General features: G+C 43.0%; 1 protein-coding gene across 1 annotated transcript in view; it reads right to left on the reverse strand.

Annotated features, from left to right (window-relative positions):
• The window catches only part of GOLM1 (golgi membrane protein 1), a 67,549-nt gene extending 50,110 nt beyond the window's left edge, over positions 1-17,439 (reverse strand). Inside the window, exons 1-2 of the mRNA XM_007939028.1 lie at positions 17,311-17,439; positions 15,299-15,478 (exon numbers count right to left, since the gene is read on the reverse strand). Of these exons, the coding sequence (XP_007937219.1) occupies positions 15,299-15,478; positions 17,311-17,439 (309 nt within the window). The remainder of the gene's footprint in view (positions 1-15,298; positions 15,479-17,310) is intronic.
• Between the last annotated feature and the right edge of the window lie 1,159 nt (positions 17,440-18,598).

Raw genomic sequence — 18,598 nt, forward strand, 5'->3', positions numbered from 1 at the left:
GGTCCCAAGCCCGCAGGATCAACTACTCGGTCCCTCTGGGTAGCTGGCTGTGACCAAGCAATGACCATAACCTTGCCCCTTGTCAGCTCTACTATACACCCATGAGGGTAGTTTTAACCACAAGAACCACCATAGGGAAATGAGGAGAGAGAAAGGATGAGAAGGGAGGAAGAGAGGAAAACTGAGGAGACTCCCCCTAATTTTAAGAAACTGCCCCAAATGCTTCCTGGGATCATACCTCACCTATGTACCTCGAACCCATGATAATTTGGGCCAACAAGCACTCTCAAGAGGACCCAAACATGACAGGTGGTGGGAGACCAGAGCATTATTTGATGCTTCTCCAGCAGTTGCCTCTAAATCAGAATGAGGGCCCTCCTTTATCTTCAGACCCTGGGACTTCCCTACTGTCACCTGCAGCTAAGGAACTCAAGTCCCTTCCCCGTACAGCACTGACACTCATCAGTCTACCTCCTCAGCACCTCCATTTCAGCTCTTCTAGCATTTTAATTCCCCAATACTGTTGAAGAAAGATGGTGGCTAGGTAAAGTTGTCCAAGTCAGGAGAGCATGCCAACATACAACCTTAATGGGGAGAAGGGGAGGACCTTGAAATCTTCATCCCAGTTTTGTTAGAAGAAAAAAACACGTCATGGCAGCACATGCACTACCAGTAATGCAGAATATTCCCCAGCTGTTCTGTAAGCAGTCAGAAACGTTCCCATTGTTGGGGCTGGAGACACGGGACTGCAGATGGCCATCCTCAACTGAGTCCAACACACAGGTGGGCTGGGAGAAGTCCTGGGCAAGCGCCTTCTGTGGGCTTTAGTTCTTTCATTCCTAAATAGGAATCCTAACAACTACTGTGCTCTCACCTATGGGAGAGATGACAAATTTTCAAATTCTGGCTTTCTGTAAACAGGTGTACACAGACATTCACATAGGGGCTAAAGAGAAAAAGAAAAGTGAACTAAGAATACAGGTTACAGGCCCATAACCAATGTTCAACAATAGATCCCATACATTATTTTCAAGTATGAGTAACTTGTATTGCATCACTTGTGTTGATGCTCTGGCAAAAACCAAAGAAAAAGTAAATTGAAAGATAGATAGGTCGTATTTTCTTTATGTATCCCACATCAAAAGTTTATCTTGTAGTATTGAATTAAGAAGTATAGAAGGTAAATCATGTTACAAAAATAACAATTTGGTCTTTGGCCTTGGTTCCTGAGAGATAACCCTTGGAATTTCCTGAGTAACTGAGGTGCTTTTATCATCTAAACTTTCCAGACCTTATCTGAGGATTTGTGCTAGTAAGTGGAGCCTGGCCAGACCAGAAAGACCAACAGGTAGTCAATATCAACTAACCTCAGGAGGCATGATTTAATGGATCATGCATATGCAGTTAGTCCTCAATCATGACTGCCTAATGACTGAGACCAATAAAGGCTTTGAACACAGAGGCTCCAAAAGCTTCCTGGGTAGAGTGGAAGAAAAAGGTGGAATAAAACTCAAAATCATCAGAAAAGACAAGGTTTACTGCTCTGATAGAGCCTGGTGAAACCCCCCAAGACTATGGCCCCTAGTTACTCTTCAGACCTGGAAATGAACTCCTGGGGCTTCTAGCCAAATAGGCATATAACGTGAACAGTTACATCAGATAGATACACTCCTTAGAAAAATCAATCATGGGAGATCAGAAGGGCAGTAGTTCCACCAGGAGACAGCTCATGGGGGTGGGGGGTGAGTGCAGAGGAAAGAAGGACATAGGGAAGAGGTAACTACAAGGAGGAAATGGGAAGAGAGCTGTTCCATTATGGGGATTGTACTCAATGTCATGAAACAAAACTGTATGAAACATGCTGTATGGAAAATCAATTTTCTCCATAAACTTTCACCCAAATCACAATCAAATTTTTTTAAAAAGAGCTTCCTGAATTGTGAATGGAGGGTGAAGCATCCTTTTCAGATATAGAAGCCCTGTGTTGGGAACCCTCCCAGACCTTGCCTTTGCACCTCTTCTGTATGATGATACTGATTAGTAGCCTTTTACTATAATAAATCTGTACTCGTATGTATAGTACTTGCTATGAGTTCTGTAAGTCGTTGCAGTGAATTACTGAACCCAATGGAGTAGTGAGAACCAGCAGACGAAAGTGAGGGAGCCCAGGGGAGACCCCAAAGCTTGTAGCTGGCATTCACAAGCCAGCCACAGGGGGTAGTAGCAAAACCCTCAATTTGCAGCTATCAGATTAAAAGTAAAGGTGTTACATGGACTCCTGAGTTTGCGGCTAACATTAACTTATTTGGCAGTCTGAAGAACACTGTCTTTTCAACTTATGAGCTCTGATCTAGCTCTGAGTGGCTAGGGGCAAAAAGAAAGAGTGCCACATGGGCAGCTGGTGTCATTAGATGATTGAAGAGTAGTAAAGTGGAGATTTGATTAATCTTTGTATTTCGGGAACTGGATTTATGTTGATTCTTATCCAAGAAGAGTAAATTCCAACTTACCAAAGGGATTCTGGGTGAACAGAGAACAAGACAGAAGCAAAGCCCCATAGAAATGCAATAAGGAAATGGTCCTTCTATTAAGTATGAAACCAAGTCTGACAGCAAGTACACTCATGGGTTTTTGCTTTTTCTAAATTCGTGAGAGAATAATGCACAGACAATATACACAGGCTTGTCAACTGCCAACAATCAAGGGCATCTTCATGTTGCAAGGTAACAGTCTTCCATGTGGAATTAATCCAAGGTGTATTTTAAAATAAAACTGGTTCTTCAGTCAAGTCAGCTTTCCCTGAACTTTCTCCCATGGTCCAGGGTCACCTAAGAAATGCCTCGGCCCCTTCCCTAGATGAGACACGATTAGGTGAAATGCACACAGAAAACCTTCACTGTGCATAGTCTGTGGTAAAGGACATCCACAGGAACCTCATTTATTTTACTGTTTCCCTTGCAAACTTATTTTTTTTAATGTGGGAGATTAACGACTTGAGTTTATTACAAAGCTGTCTCTGAAGTCTCAAACTGATCAGCAAGCTAGAGAATTTTTTTTGGGGGGGGGCTGTCAATGCATTTTTTTCCCCCATGTTCCCTCACTTCCCCTCCGACCCCTGGTAACCAAAAACGTAATTTTCCTTCCATATATAAACCTTTTCCATTTTTTACAATAATGAACTAATACTGCATTTGTCTTTCTAAGATTGGCTTATTTCACTCAGCATAATGTCCTCCAAGTTCATCCATGTTATGCAGTGTTTTGCAGATTCTACATTATTCTTTAGTGTTGCACAGTATTCCATTGTGTGTATGTACCATAGTTCGGTTATCAATTCCTCTGTTGATGGGGATGTAGGTTGTTTCCTTTTGCTATTGTAAACAGTGCTGCAATGAACATGATTGTGCATGTATCTGTTCATGTCCTGGCTCTCACTTCTTTAGGGTATATACCCAGTAATGGGATTGCTAGGTCAAATGGTACTTCTAAATTCCAGGCAAGCTAGAGAATTTACAATCTTCTAAGATTAAAAGTCTTCTGAAAACAAACATACCTTTTCAGGGAAATAGATTTCCCAATGATTCAGCTGCCCAGTTTTACTTTCTGCCTCTTATTAGACCTCTCCCTTACCCTTCCTCCTCCCATTTGTCACCACGGCCTGTAGATTCCCCTCCATAGATTGTCTCAAATCTGTTCACTTTGCAAAATTTATTTGACTCTTATCCACTTTCAGAGCAACATCATTTTTCTGCTAGAAATACTGCAGAAGCGCCTGACTCATCTGCCTCCTCACCCTCCTCTGGTTTCTTAAGCATTCTCCTCCACACCCAGAGCTGACTGCACTGGTACATTGTATATACTTGTGATGGTTCTCCTACCCTCACACTCAAGACCAAACTCCTTACTGGCTTAAGGGAAAGGCCCTTGCTTTTCCTCTCTACTCAGGCTCTGCCATCAGCAGGCCTCTCACTCCCAGGCCACCAACTCTTCTTGGTTGGACCGCTGTTCCTCCCTCCCTCCCTCCTGACACCCTGGGACACACACCTGGCACTTTGGGGTTAAACACCCTGGGAAAGGCTTTCCACTGAGCACATATGGCACTTTCCACACCCTCACTCCAGCCTGTCTGTGGAGGATCAGTAGATCCTCGCCCCAGCCCCAGTCTGCTCCACACTCTCATTGTGCTGTCCTGTACCACAAAGGCTCAAAAGCTAAAACACATTTTTTAGACTCACTTCCGGTAGTATTTAGATTTCGGTAAGAAGCACTCACGTGAGATTTGAATTCTGAGCTGAGTTAGGGGGTTGGAGCTGCAGAATTGGGCTCTGCAGCTCATACTGCAGTGACAGCCTCCTGGTCTCCAATTCTTGGCTGTGGCAAAAGGGTGGCACCTTTGGGGCTATTCATGAAGTGATGGTTTGGGCTCAGTGTGTCCATGCCATGAATGGCCTCAACTTCGTCTACAACTGAACCCTGATATACCTGTGTACTCATCTTCCATCAGCACTTAATGGGAAAGGTACAGATACCTGACAAAGCCTAGTTCACACAGTACACAATAAATACTGAATGAAATAGAATCAGATATAGAAAATTAATGAGTATAAAAAAAGATATCAATAAAAAAGATGAAAGGGTAAACGAAATATGGTATATCTGTGTAATGGAACATTATTCAGCCATAAAGAGAAATTAGATACTCCATTAACCTGCCACTTAAAGACAGGAAAGCACACGTAAGCACACAATATTTTCATGCCACAAATGCCAAATAATGCTTTGTGGAGCCTGTCCATGCCCCAAGTCACCATGTGAAAGAAGAGAGATTTGCAAGTTCATTGAGCCTCTCCTTCAAGGAGGCAAAGGTCATACAGGTGAAGTGAAGCTGAGTTTGAGGCAAGTCCTTTTGACTTGAAGGCCACTCCTCCGTCTACCCTGTACCCCAAACCAAACCAGTTGCTCATGAGTTGACTCTAACTCATGGTGACCCCATGTGTACATAGAACTGCTCCAGAGGGTTTTAAGGTTGTAACCTTTCAGAAGCAGATCAGCAGGCCTGTCTTCCAAGGTGCCTCTGGGTGAGTTTGAACTACTATCTTCCAGTCAGCAGCCCAGTGCAGCCACTTGCACCACCCAGGCCTCCTGTACCTTGCGCATCTACCTACCTATATAACCTTTTCTTTTTCTAGGAGCAAAACAGTGAACAGGAAGTCTTCTCTTCCTCCACCCAGCAATCTCTCCTGTTTAGGTCAGTTACTTTCATCAGGAATGATACCAGAATCGGATTTCCATTACCAATGAAATGTTACTCAAATGATTTTCTTTGCACCTTGCAGTGTTCATTTACACGTTTTAACAAAGAAATGGAAAGTATAAGTGTCAAAGCATATAAGCTGCTACAAGAAACCAGCCTAGTGAGAATGCCACAAATAAATACTGAAAGTAAAGTTGCTACTTCCTCAATTTTTGGCAAGTTAAAATGAACACAATAGCAGGAAGCTCCACATTTCTTTGGACAAAGTGCTATAAAGAATTTAGGGTGTCCCAGACTCTTCTCTCAAATTTTTCAGATATTTTGTTATTTGTCACTCTCATGCGTTTTGGCCACTACAGAGCTGTCAAACAGCAACTTGCCAAGAGGGGGACCCAAGAGCTTGGCAAATTTTTGGACCTAAATTTACTAATCAGCCATCTGACAACAAAATTAAAAGAATGAGTTATACAACTCTATGCCATCCTTAAGGGATACCACAATGATGCTTCATTGGCTCTTGCTGAAAGCTAACTAAAACCTGAAGATCCACTTCTGCTCAGATAGACATAGCTGTTGTGCTAACTCTGACTCATGGTGACCTTATGTACCACAGAATGAAATGCTGTGCATATCTGCACTGTCCTCATAACTGCCAGCATGTTCAAGTCCTTCACTGTGGCCACTGTGCCAGTCCATCTCACTGAGGGTGTGTTTGCCCTCATTGGCCTTCTGTTTCACCAAACATGATGCCCTCTTCCAGTGATCATCCTGATGCCATACCCAAAGCAAATGAGTCAGACAATGTTCTGCTGTGATCCATAAGGTTTGCATTGGCCAATTTCCAGATGCAGATCACCAGGCCTTTCTTCCTAGACTGTCTGAGTCTGGAAGTTCAGCTGAAACCTGTCCACCATGGGTGACCTGATGGTGTTTGAAATACTGGTGACACAGCTTCCAGCATCACAGCAACATACAACATCACAAACTGACAGATAGGTGGTGGTGTTTCTGCTTAGACCCGTTAAAAACCTGCTTTATATGTACACATACAAGATCTGTAAAAGAAAATACAGCGTTTCACTGGGTGGTTTGTGTGAGGATTATTTATACACACACACATGTAATGGCTTTAAAACATGGCCACAAACCCTCTGACACTTCCTCTGAAGACTTTAGGGGAAGGTCCCTGTCTCTTTTCAGCTTCTGTTTCTTGGTTCCTTGCAGAGCCCATATGCAAAGAAAATCATTTGAGTAACATTTCATTGGTAATGTAAATACGATTCCTGTATCATTCCTGATGGAAGTAACTGACCTAAACAGGAAAGAATGCTGGGTGGAGGAAGGGAAGACTTCTGTTTTCTTATAAGAAAAGGTTATATAGGTAGCATCTATCTACCCTGTGTTTGCTTGCTTAATCTGCTCTCTTATGCCTCTAAAGAGACTGATGTGAGACACACCCTACACTGATACTGCCTTATTAACATAGCAAATAAAATCTATTTCCAAACAGGATTAAAACTACAGCTACAGGGGTTATGATTTATAAGACATATTTTGGGGGAACACAATTCAACCCATAACAATCACTAAACTCACAATACTGGGTGTCTATGAGACAGCACTTGACTGCTAACCAGAAGGCTGGCGGTTCAAACCCACCAGCCGCTCCTCGGAAGGAAGGTTGGGCAATCCTACTTCCGTAGTGATACTGCCTTGGAAACCCAAGGAGGGGTCGCTATGAGTCGGGGCCGACTCAACGGCACATAACAACAACAACAACAACATGAGGCAGAAAAGAAAGAAGAGAAGGGACTGAGGACCTCGACTTTATTTATAACTTTTTTTTTTTAAGTACCATCTGGGTGAGGATCACTGATATTAACTAATTTTTGTGACCTCTCAGTATGCCCAGCTATTCCATAATAAAATTGTTTCAGGTCTCATTACATCACGACAGCACAGTTGTCAGGAAATTCATGAGATGTTTCACTTTGTCCATTCATTCTAGGTGACACATGAAGGGCATCAGTACTGAGGATGTTGGGACACACCTATATTTACATTCTGGGTGAGCTGGCAATCTTGGGGTGGGAATGAGGGGCAGGACATGATCAGTAAGTTTCTAACCTGGCATATCTTCTGAGAATTTTCAAGGATTCCAGTAACCAGGGGTCAACATGAAAGAAATATCTTAGAACTATTACATCAATCACACTGTACTAGCATTACCAAATACTTGTAAATAGATATATCTTTTAATTATAATGTCTTTTTACTTTTTAAATCATTTTACTGAAGAAGGGCCAAAATGTGAAAACCCTAACAATCTGTTTTAATTTAAAAAATTTTAAAAGTGGAATACTTTTAAAATAATTTTAAAAGTGGACACTTGATCTCAATCACCAATCTCTGGATCAGCTGCATCACAATTATCTGGAAACCTAGAAAAAACTGTGTGTGTGTAATCTTAAAAAAAAAAAAACAACTATACATTCTCTGAAGCCCAACCACCAGGAATTCTGACTCAAGTGTTTTAAAGATCCATATTTTTTATATGTCCGTGGTTGTGATGTATAGACAGTTTTGGGACTGACTGCTTTGAAGCAACTTCCATAAAAAGTATATTCAAATTCCCCAAGATGTGGTACAAACACAGAAGATCTGAAAAACTGAATTGAGAATTTTGCATCATAGAACACTAACAAGCAACAGATGGTATTCTGGGTTGATTGTGTCCCCGTAAAAGGTATGCTGAAGTCCTCTGTTCTTGCTGACCCAGCACCTGTTGAGTCAGCCCCCAACCCATGGTGAACCCACGCACAATGGAACAAAACACTACCCAGTCCTGCGTCATTCCCATGATCGGCTGGGGATCGGACCTTTGTGATTCATGGGTTTTCACTGGCTGATTTTCAAAAGGAGATCATCAGGTCTTCCTTCCTAGTTCATCTTAGTCTGGAAGCTCCCCTGAAACCTGTACAGCATCATAGCAAAATGCAAATCTCCACTGACAGCCAAATGGTCGCTGTGTGTGATACTGAAGGTTGTGTGTCAACTTGGGCTGGGATTTTGAGTGGCTTGGCAGATAGATGTAGTTATTACTCATGATGAGAGACTGACCAGGTATAATCACCTCCACAGTGACATCTGCTATGAGCAGTTAATCAGTTGAAGGAGAGTTGCTTTCAGGGTGTGTTCTGCTTCCGGTATGTATAATATGAAAGGATCCTGCAATTGGTTGAGTCTTCATCTCCAGTTTCTGGACTTGAACCAGTAGCCTGCTGATCTTGGGATTATTGCCTTCACAACTGTGAGCCAACAATATGCCATTTTATCAGCTGACCTTAGACTGGTCAGTGTCAATAGCCAGCAGCTGCGTGAGTCAGGCGAGGCCTCCAGCTTACTCCAATGTGCCTGGAAGGCAGAGCTGAATCCCAAGGTGGAAGGGGTTCCACCCAGGCCCTAAAGCTGGCACTCTGAATTCAAGACTTTTAGCCTAGTCTTCCTCTAAACCTGGCACTCTGAATTCAGATTTCTGGCCTCCTGGACTCTAAGAGAATAAATTTCTGTTTGCTGAAGTCATCTACTTGTGATATTTCTAGAGAACCAAGACACTGTCCATGAGGTGCATTGGCTAGGAACTGAACCTGAGCCTCCCATATGGAAAGTAAGAATTCTACACAGGAACCACCACGGCCCTCTGTTAAAGTCTTTACCACTGCTATTTATGAACATGAACTTATTTGGAAATGGAGACTATACAGATGAAATTTGTTAACATGAGTTCATACTGGAAGAGGGTGGACATTATTCAATGTGATTAGTGTCATTATAAAAAGATGGGAAGAGACACAAGTGCATAAGGAGAACACTAAGCAGAGACAGAGAAAAGGCAGCCATGAGAAGAGAGATGCAGAGATGGGAGCGATGCTGCACAAGGCTGTGACCAGAAGCCAGAAGAGGCAAAGAAGGATGCCCCTACCCAGCCCCAGGCTTCAGAGGGAGCACGGTCCCGTTGACATACTGATTTTGGACTTGTAGCTGAAAAGAGCTTTTCAATTTCTGTTGTTTGAACATCCCTAATTTGTGATAATTTGCTACTGCAAATTAGGAAACTAATACAGATGCTTTCACCAAAGTAAGACTAATCAATCAGAAGGCAGTCTCATCTTCTATTACCTAACTCCCCCACCTTCTACTTCTAAACCTTCTACATTTGGAATTTAAATTATTATTATTAATTAAAATGTCAGTTCCTCAGTCCCAGTAGTCACATTTCAGGTGTTCAGTAGCCCCACATGTGGCTAGTGGCTACTGCACTGCACAGCACAGATGTACATTTTTGCCATCACAGAAAATCCTGGGACAGGATTGACAAAGCATTCATTTCATTAGAAGGCATCCGTTCACCACATTTTCCCCTGGTATATTTGGTTTCCAAGCTTTATCGAGGCCCCTGCTTGAGAGATACAATACCCTTGCTTGAGTAATAGGAGTCCCTGAGCAACACGAATGATTAAGTGCTTGACTGCTAACTAAAAGGTTGGCAGTTCCTAAGATGCAACTATTGGCCTCCTCTTATCTGGAGCAAAGAAGAGTGAAGAAAATCAAAGGCACCTAGAAACAATTAGTCCCAAGATAAGATGGACCACAAGGACCTCAGCCTCCACAACTCAAGACCAGAAGAACTAGATGGTGCCTGGCTACCAATGCCAACCACTCAGAAAGTAATCACAATATGAGGTCCTGCATAGAATAGGAGAAATGTAGAACAAAATTAAAAAAAAAAAAAAAAAAAAAAAAAAAGACCAAAAACACTTTTCGGGAGAGGAAAACCCCCGAGACTATGACCCGGGTTACCCTTCAGGCCTAGAAATGGACTCACTTACTTGGATTGGCTCTCAGCCCAACAGTAGAAAGACTTACATACAGAACACCTACCCACGTAGTGCACCCACCTACTCTAGGGAGATGCAACCCTTGGATCAAGCAGCCATGGGACACCAGAGAGGTAGCACTCACATAGCGGGAAAGCTGGACAGACAGGAATGCACAGATAAGAAGGGCACAGGGAGGGAGTGAGCACAAGGAGGGGAGGGGAGGAGAGTTTTTTTTTTTACAGTTTGGGACAGTAATCAGGGCTGTGGGATCAGCTGTGCATGAACTGTTGAATGTAAACCAAGCTTGCCATGTAAATTTGCACCCAAAGCACGCTATAAATAAATAAATAAATAAAAGGTTGGCAGTTTGAATCCAACCAGAGGCACCTCAGAAGAAAGGCCTGAAGATCTCTTTCCAAAAGATCACAGCTTTGAAAATGCCATGGAGCACTTTTACTCTGCACACAAGGAGTTTTGCTGACTAAGAACTGACCCCATGGCAACTGATGTTGACGTGAGTTACAATAACTGCCTAAGACAGTGGACGATGGAAGAGGGTGGGAGAGCGCTAATCTTTAAGTCATATGAAATTTGCAAACCAATCCCCCTCACAGATCCCAATATCCCCACCTCCTCCCACAGTCAAGAATCACTACTAGATCACCAGATGGCTCTACAGTTCCAAAAAGAATCTCACTCTGATTCAAACCATGAGTTTTAACCTCCTAAGGAGAAAAAGAAAAAACAAGATTATGTAGAAACAAGTATTGAGGTGACAGACCAGACCTTCTTCTCTGAGAAGTACCTGGACATACCGAAACAATTAGATACCTGTCACCTGAGAATTTGGGACTGGAACCAAAAAAGAACAAGTTGGAATACAATAGGCTTTTGAAGCAAGGAGATATAAAAATGTTTTTAAGTTTCTGTTTTAAGTTTCAAAAGTTTTAATGACTACAAAAGCAGCTAAGCAGATATTGTAGTATAATGATCCTCCGTGTACCAATCACCTAACTTCACCAACTATCAGCTCAGGCCAGTGTGTTTTCTGTTTTCCCCTCTGCCCCTTCATGTTATTTTGAAGTGATGGAGAGGTAGGAGAGGTCACTGCCGCCCTTCAGGTGTGCAGGCAGCAGAGAAGCTGGGTCAGCACCAGAGGGAAGAGGGGCCGGATGCAGAGATGGACACTGTTCTGGACCTGCTCAGGGTCTAGGCGACAATAACACTCTCTGAGCCTCAGTTTCCTCATCTGTTAATGGTGTTGAGAGAAATACTTGAAATAATCCTTGCAAAATGCTGAGCTCAAATTCTGGCTAAGTAGATTTAAAAAATGTGAGTTCTTATCATCGGTATGGTGACTATAGTTATTGTTCTGCCCGTGGTTCGGCTGCACTGTTTGCCTGTGTGTTCTAATGGCTACTCAGTGTCTACCTAATTCTTTGAAAGCTAACAAAACTTGGTTTCAATGTGGTAATTTGGTAGGAAAAAAGACCCATACCATCCATCTGCCACCCCAAAAAAAGAGGTAACACTATCATTACTACTATTGTCACTTGAGTGTGTGGCTACTAACCAAAACGTTGGTGGTTTGAATCTACCCAGCACCAAAGGAGAAAAGACCTGGCAATCTGCTCCTATAAAAAAGATTAAAAAACCAAACCCACTGCCGTGGAGTCAGATCCGACTCATAGTGACCCCTCCTTGGGTTTCCGAGGTGGTATCACTACAGAAATAGATTGCCCAACCTTCCTTCTGAGGAGTGGCTAGTGGGTTTGAACCACCAGCCTTCTGGTTAGCAGTCAAATGCATTAGGCACTGTGCTCCCAGATCTCCTGCTATTGTGACTAGCTATAATAATACAATCTATTATTTTTTGAAATTTTATGGCATATCAAGCACTGCATATAAGGTGAACATTTACACCAGGTAGATATATACTCTGTGGTAGTTGGAGTTGTATGTCAACTTGGCTGGACCACAATTCTGAGTGGTTTAAGCAGTTGTGATGTGGGTTACTCCCATGATGAGATCAAATGCTTAAGTTTTGAGCAACCAATCCATTGAAAGGGAGTTTCCTTAGGGGTGTAGCTTGCTTCCAATATATTTATGGACATCCTGGGAAAAAGAGATACTCTTCTTCTGTGGATCGGGATCCTGTTGTGCTGCCTACAACAGGATGAGCAAACAATCCACCATTCAGCCTGGAGATTGTGGATTCGTCATTCGTTGGAGTCAACAGCCAGTATACTACCTGCCAACCTTGAGCTTGTCAGCTCCTGTAGCTGCGTGAGTCGGGAAAAATCTCCAGCTTGATGTCTGATCCAAGAACTCGGGACTTGCCAGCTTCTATTAAGTGTGTGAGCCATTTTCCTAAGATAATTTTTTTTTTTCTTTCTCTCTGTATCTTTCTCTCTTATAAAGTATAAGCTTTACTGGTTTTGCTTCTCCAAAGAACCCAGCCTAACACATACTTCTTAGAATGATCAATCATGGTTGAACAGAAGGGTAGCATTTGCACAGGGAGACAGCTCAGGGGGCAGGAATACATAGGAAAGAAGGACATGAGAATATGTAACTACAGGCAGGAAGTGGAAAGAGAGCTGTTACATTATGGGGATTGTAGTCAATGTCATGAAACAAAATGTTTATTAACTGCTGTATGGAAAATGAATTTACTCTGTAAACTTCCACCCAAATCGCAATAAAAATTTTTAAAAATAAATAAAAACACTCTCCCAATGGCAAAGGTTACTTCTCACATTTTAAAACAGTTAGGTACCACCCATCTTTCAGTGGAAGCTTGAGTGTTGCTTCGATAATGAACAAACTGGTTTCGGTGGCACTTTCAGACTATGACAAACTAAGAAGAAAGGCCTGGCAATCTATTCCCACAAATCAGCCATTAAAAGCCCTATGGATCACATTGATCCAATCCACAACTGATCATGGAGATGGCACTGGACCGGGAAGCATTTTGTTCCACTGGGTACTGTGATGCCATGAATCAGGGCCTGGGTCAATAGCAGCTAACAACAACAACATGCACAAAATGTCTGAGGTTCTAGGTAGAAATGATTCATTTTCTGGTGAAGTGCTGGCCATGGGAGGTGGGGGGACAGCTGCCACAGAATCAATCAACTCCAACTCATGAAGATCCCATATGCGTCAGAGGAAAACTGCCTCATAAGCGTTTCCAATGGCTGATTTTTCAGAAGCAGATCACCAGGCCTTTCTTCCCAGGTGCCTCTGGGTGGACTCAAACCACCAGCCTTTCAGTTAACAGCCAACTGTGTTAACCATATGCACCCTACCCAGAGACTCCACTAAAAAACAAAACTAACCCACTGCCATTGCATCAATCCTGACTCACAGCAAGGAACTCCACTAGTTCATACTAAAACCATGTCTACCTTCAAGATAACAGAGCTAAGAATATAACCGCCTTCCAGCACACTGACCATTCCACAAAGAGAGGGGTATGCATTAGTAAGAGCCAAACTCTTCTAGGTTATGAATGGCCATGAGTTTGAAGCACTTGGGAATAACATACTAGTAACTCAAACAATGTTACAACTTAATTAACAAAAATAAATAGTTACACATTCGCAACTGCAGTGCAATAAATGGCCTTTATATGGCCTTTGTAGCCATGGTCTTGTAACTCCCATTAAATGACTGGCTGGGACTATGTAAATTAGTATGTGGAACCCTTGTGGGGACCGGATAGTCTTCTATAGCAAATAAGGTACACGGAACCCTTGTAGAGGACTGGTTAGTTCGTGGTCTTGGTGGGGACAGGGTTGGGGGTAGAGCTTTGTTGTTGTTATGTGCCGTTGAGTTGGACCTGACTCATAGCGACCCCTCCTTGGGTTTCCGAGGCAGTATCACTAGGGAAGTAGATTGCCCCATCTTCCTTCCGAGGAGTGGCTGGTGGGTTTGAACCGCCAGCCTTCTGGTTAGCAGTCAAGTGTCTTAGGCACTACGCTACCAGAGCTCCTGGGGTAGAGCTTAACACCTAGAAATTGATAAGAAGCTTGCTATAAAACCAGCTTCCCTGAGAGGGGTTTTAGAGAGAGACAGAGAAAGAGAGAGAGACAAGGAGGAGCTGTAACAATGCAGACAGCTAAAGGCATTAGAACAGCAGCAAGGGCGATAGCAGCACAAGACAGCAGGAACCAGGAGACCAGCATCAAGAAGGCTGTGGTGGAACTCACTGACCCATGGAGCTAAGTGCTATAACAACTGCCCAGGCAGGACCCAGTGGCAGCAAGGTGCCAAGCAGAGTCCAGCAGCAGCAATGCCCAAGCAGGGCCCGTGACAGCAGCTGAGAAGAAACTGTCCTGATCAAAGAACTGTATCCTCAGTTGTTCCTGTTACTTCCAAGTTGACCCTGATCCTGAGCTGTAACCAGTCACTTTCCTTACAAATCCCATAATCGTTAAGTACGGTGCGTTAGTTCTGTGAGGCACTGCATTGATAAAGAACACAAAGATGAGAGGAAGAGCACTGAGGGAGGGGAGTAGCTGGTTTCAGAGATGGAGTGGTACAGCACCTTGAAGAACCTGGACACTGGAGAGATTTTAAACCCCCATCTTATAGGCACCAGCTTTGTGCTAATTCTTACCAAAGAAATTATCCATTTACTAACAGAAACTGAAAAAGAAAGGCATGCAAAGCTTAGATATTTTAATTAATAGGAAGTCCCTTCTTAAAGTATGAAGAATCTGATTGCTTTTTTTTAACTTAAATAGCAACACTCTTAAGACGCATACTTTGTCCGTTTTTCTTTCTTTTTTTTTTTAGATCTGCAATCCCACTCCCCTGTGAGATATTTGAGGGCACAAGCAATTTGCACACACTTGACAGAAAAGGTATTTAATACGTATTTATAGAAAGTAAACCAGAAAAAAATGTCAATAGGATGCTATGCTGCCATCTTAGTTCTCTTGCATTTCTCCCACTCATCACCACTGCAAAACGTTTCACAACATGCCTATACAGGGACTCTGGGTATAGGGCGTGGGTGGTGTAGGCCCAAGGCTTGATCAAGAGCTCTTTCCATATAATTACATAAATCCCACAGCCACTTATCTTCCTACTGAGAAGAATTTGACCACTCATAAGGTGCTATTTAGAACAGAACTAGGAAGCAAGCAGGCCTTACCTTTTCATCCTGGTATAACTTGTTGACGCTCTCTAGCTGGAAGTTGTGGCTCAACTGGATTTTGTCAAGCTGCTCCCGTTGTTTCTCCAGCTCACCCTGAAACTCATTCTTTTTCAGTTCCACAGCACCTCTCTCTGCAGCCGCCCTGCGGACCCTGCCTTCCAGCTCCATGATGCGTGTCTACAAGAAGGCCACAGTGTAAGGGCTAATGTTGAGCCACTGCTGCAGACCACCCTGCCTGAGTCCCTGCAACAGACACACACGAGGGTCCAGAGCCGGCATCATGCCTTACCCCACTCATGGATCCCAAAGGCGCATGTTGTAAATCAACTGTGTGGAAACTAGAACAAGTTCTAGCTAGCTAGGTTTTTCTAGAGGAATGGTGTACAAATGGAAGCGTTCTCATCTTTGAGCTTTAGTGTGCCCACTGTCAAATGGAACTACCACCACATATCTCAGGGCTCTGTGGCCTTTAAAGAGATAAGTACATAAAAGGCCCAGGGCTTAACCTGGCACAAGAGGATATTCAGATACTTAGTTCCTTTCCCCTGCTAGCAAAAGCACCCAACAACTCTTTATCAGATACTGCTTCTGAAAATTAATTCTCGAGACCCAACATCTGCCCAGAGAACAATGGCTGGGTGGAAGCTGAGACACAGTCTATAACCCTGGAAAAGGAAGTGTGACACCAGACAGAACATTAACAAAGCTTATGTGAGAGGGAGTTTCACGGTCAACAAGCTCTACCATCAGAAAGAGTTGGTTTAGAAACCCAGCTCCACCTGTATTAACTAACCTCCCTATGCCTCAGTTTGCCCACCTGTGCAATGAGAAAAAAACAAAGTCCCAACCTTGCAGGGTTTGTGAACAGAAGAAGATAATATTTACAAACTGCTCAGTACTGTGTCTGGCCTCTGATGGGGAATAATAAGTGGCAAAACTGTATCATCATCATCATTAAATGACAATGCTAAAGTATGATACCTTTAAAAGCATATTCCTCAAACCCATATCCAAACAAATTTCCAACATCACTTGTGAATATCCAATGAGGACTTGATGATTAGGAGATGGGCTGCCGTTAGTGTACTTAAGCAAGCTATCTCCCCAGAACCAGCCCAAATAGCCTAAAATCTGTTCACAGGTTAAGAAGAGGGGGATATTTTGGCAGCTGTCTAAGAAGTCATGAGTGGGTGCCAAACGGTCCTTTCCCACCCAAGAGCAAAGCTAAAAGAAAGGACAGTACTGAGGGTACGAAGAGTCAGGCCCAGAGTGGGAGTCACATTACAATGTGTGTGTTACACACATGACATTACAGCTTGTGCACACCACTGACAGCACTGAAATAATATAAATAACAAACCATTTGAACCTCACTGCCTAGCAACTACTTTATTACATCTGGACAGACAGAACAAAACAAACAGGCAAAAAACCCTGGAGGTATCCTAAATGGGATCTTGGAATATAAAAAGAACATTAGGTAAAAACTAACTAACAAATCCATCTTGGAAGAAGTACAGCCAGATGCTCCTTAGAAGTGAGAACAGCCAGACTTCATCTCTTGTACTTGGACATGTTAACAAAAGGGGCTAGTCTTTGTAAAAGGATGTCATGCTTGGTTAAATACAGGGTCAATGAAAAAGATAAAGACTCTCAATGTGATAGACTGACACAGTGGCTGAAAAAAACACAGGAAAGACCGTGAGGATGGTGCAGGACTGGGCAGTGTTGTGTTCTGTGGTACATAAAGGGTTGCTGTGAACCAACTCAATGGCACCTAACAACACAAGGCAAAAATTAAGAAAATTGAAATAAATTATGGACTTTAGTTAATAATAATGTATCATAATTGGCTCATTATGTGTGATAAATTCACCACTTAATGTAAGATGTAAATAATTAATAGGGGGAACTGGGTGTGGAGTATATAGGAACTCTATACCATCTGTGACATTTTTCTGTAAATCTAAAACTATTCTAAAATAAGGAAGTCATTTAAAACAAAACACCTGGAGATCCATGCTCCGGGAACTCGCAATCCAGTAGTTGAAGCCCAGGATGATGATACAGGCCACCAAAGCGGCCAACAGGAGTGGTGGTGACTTCATGCTCCGACGCCCGTTTCCCAATCCCATCATCTCAAAGGCAGGGCGGACAATCTGCCACAGAAAATAAACAAATAAACCTCAATACGATTATCACCATCCTGGAAGAAGGCCACATCCATCTTCATGACCCCAGGGACAGTGTCCTGCAGCGGCAGTACTATCTCCTTGAAATGCAAAGCTGCCAACGGAGAGCATGTGAGCAGCACTCTCAAGTTGTGGGTGCCATGGGCAATGTGCTCAGCAGCCCAGGAGCAGGCTCACAGGAGCGAAGACTTTCCTTGGAGTGCACCACAGGGTGAGCTCAAGACCTTGGGCAAACAGTACTTTCTCTTATCCTTCAGTTTTCTCGTTTGTAAAATAGGAATGATTATAGCACCTGCCTCCCCATATAGTAGGAGCTCTGGTAGCATAGTGCCTAAGGCACTTGACTGCTAACCAGAAGGCTGGTGGCTCAAACTCATCAGCCACTCCTCGAAAAGAAGATGAGGCAATCTACTTCCGTAGTGATACTGCCTCAGAAACCCAAGGAGGGGTTGCTATGAGTTGGACTGGAGGGCACATAACAACAACAACAACCCCATACAGTATGAGAATTAAATTAACAGTCTAAGCAAACAGCATGGGGGCAGTGGTGGTTTAGGGGTAGAATTTTCATCTTCCATGCAGGAGACCTGAGTCCAACTCTTCACCAATACACATCATGCACAGCCACGCCCATCGTCAGTGAAGGCTTGTGTGTTGCTACGCTGCTGAACAGGTATCAAAGAGCTTCCAGACTAAGATGGACTAGAAAGTAAGGCCTAGAGATCTACTTCCAAAAATCAGCCAAGACAAACCCGACGGCTCACAATAGTCAGCTCCACAACCCATCATGGTGACAGCACAGGACTGGGCAGCATATTGTTCCCTTGTTGATGGGGCCTATCAGTAGCAGTTAACAACATGCAAACAGCAATAATAAATAGAAAGTGCTTCCACATCACATTACAAAGACACTTCTCAACTATCAGGAGGAAGTGGAAGGGGAGCTGTTGCATTGTGGTAAATTGTGGCCAATGTCATGAGACAAAGTGTATGTGAACTGCTGTATGGAAAGTGAATTTGCTCTGTAAATTTTCCCCAAAATCACAATAAAAGTTAAAAAAAAAAAAAAAAGACACTTCTCTTTATTGCCCAATGAGGTCTTTTT

The sequence above is a fragment of the Orycteropus afer genome, unplaced genomic scaffold, assembly GCF_000298275.1.
Source record: "Orycteropus afer afer isolate SDZICR_OR568_19922 unplaced genomic scaffold, OryAfe1.0 scaffold00005, whole genome shotgun sequence".
NCBI classification, from domain to species: Eukaryota; Metazoa; Chordata; class Mammalia; order Tubulidentata; family Orycteropodidae; genus Orycteropus; species Orycteropus afer.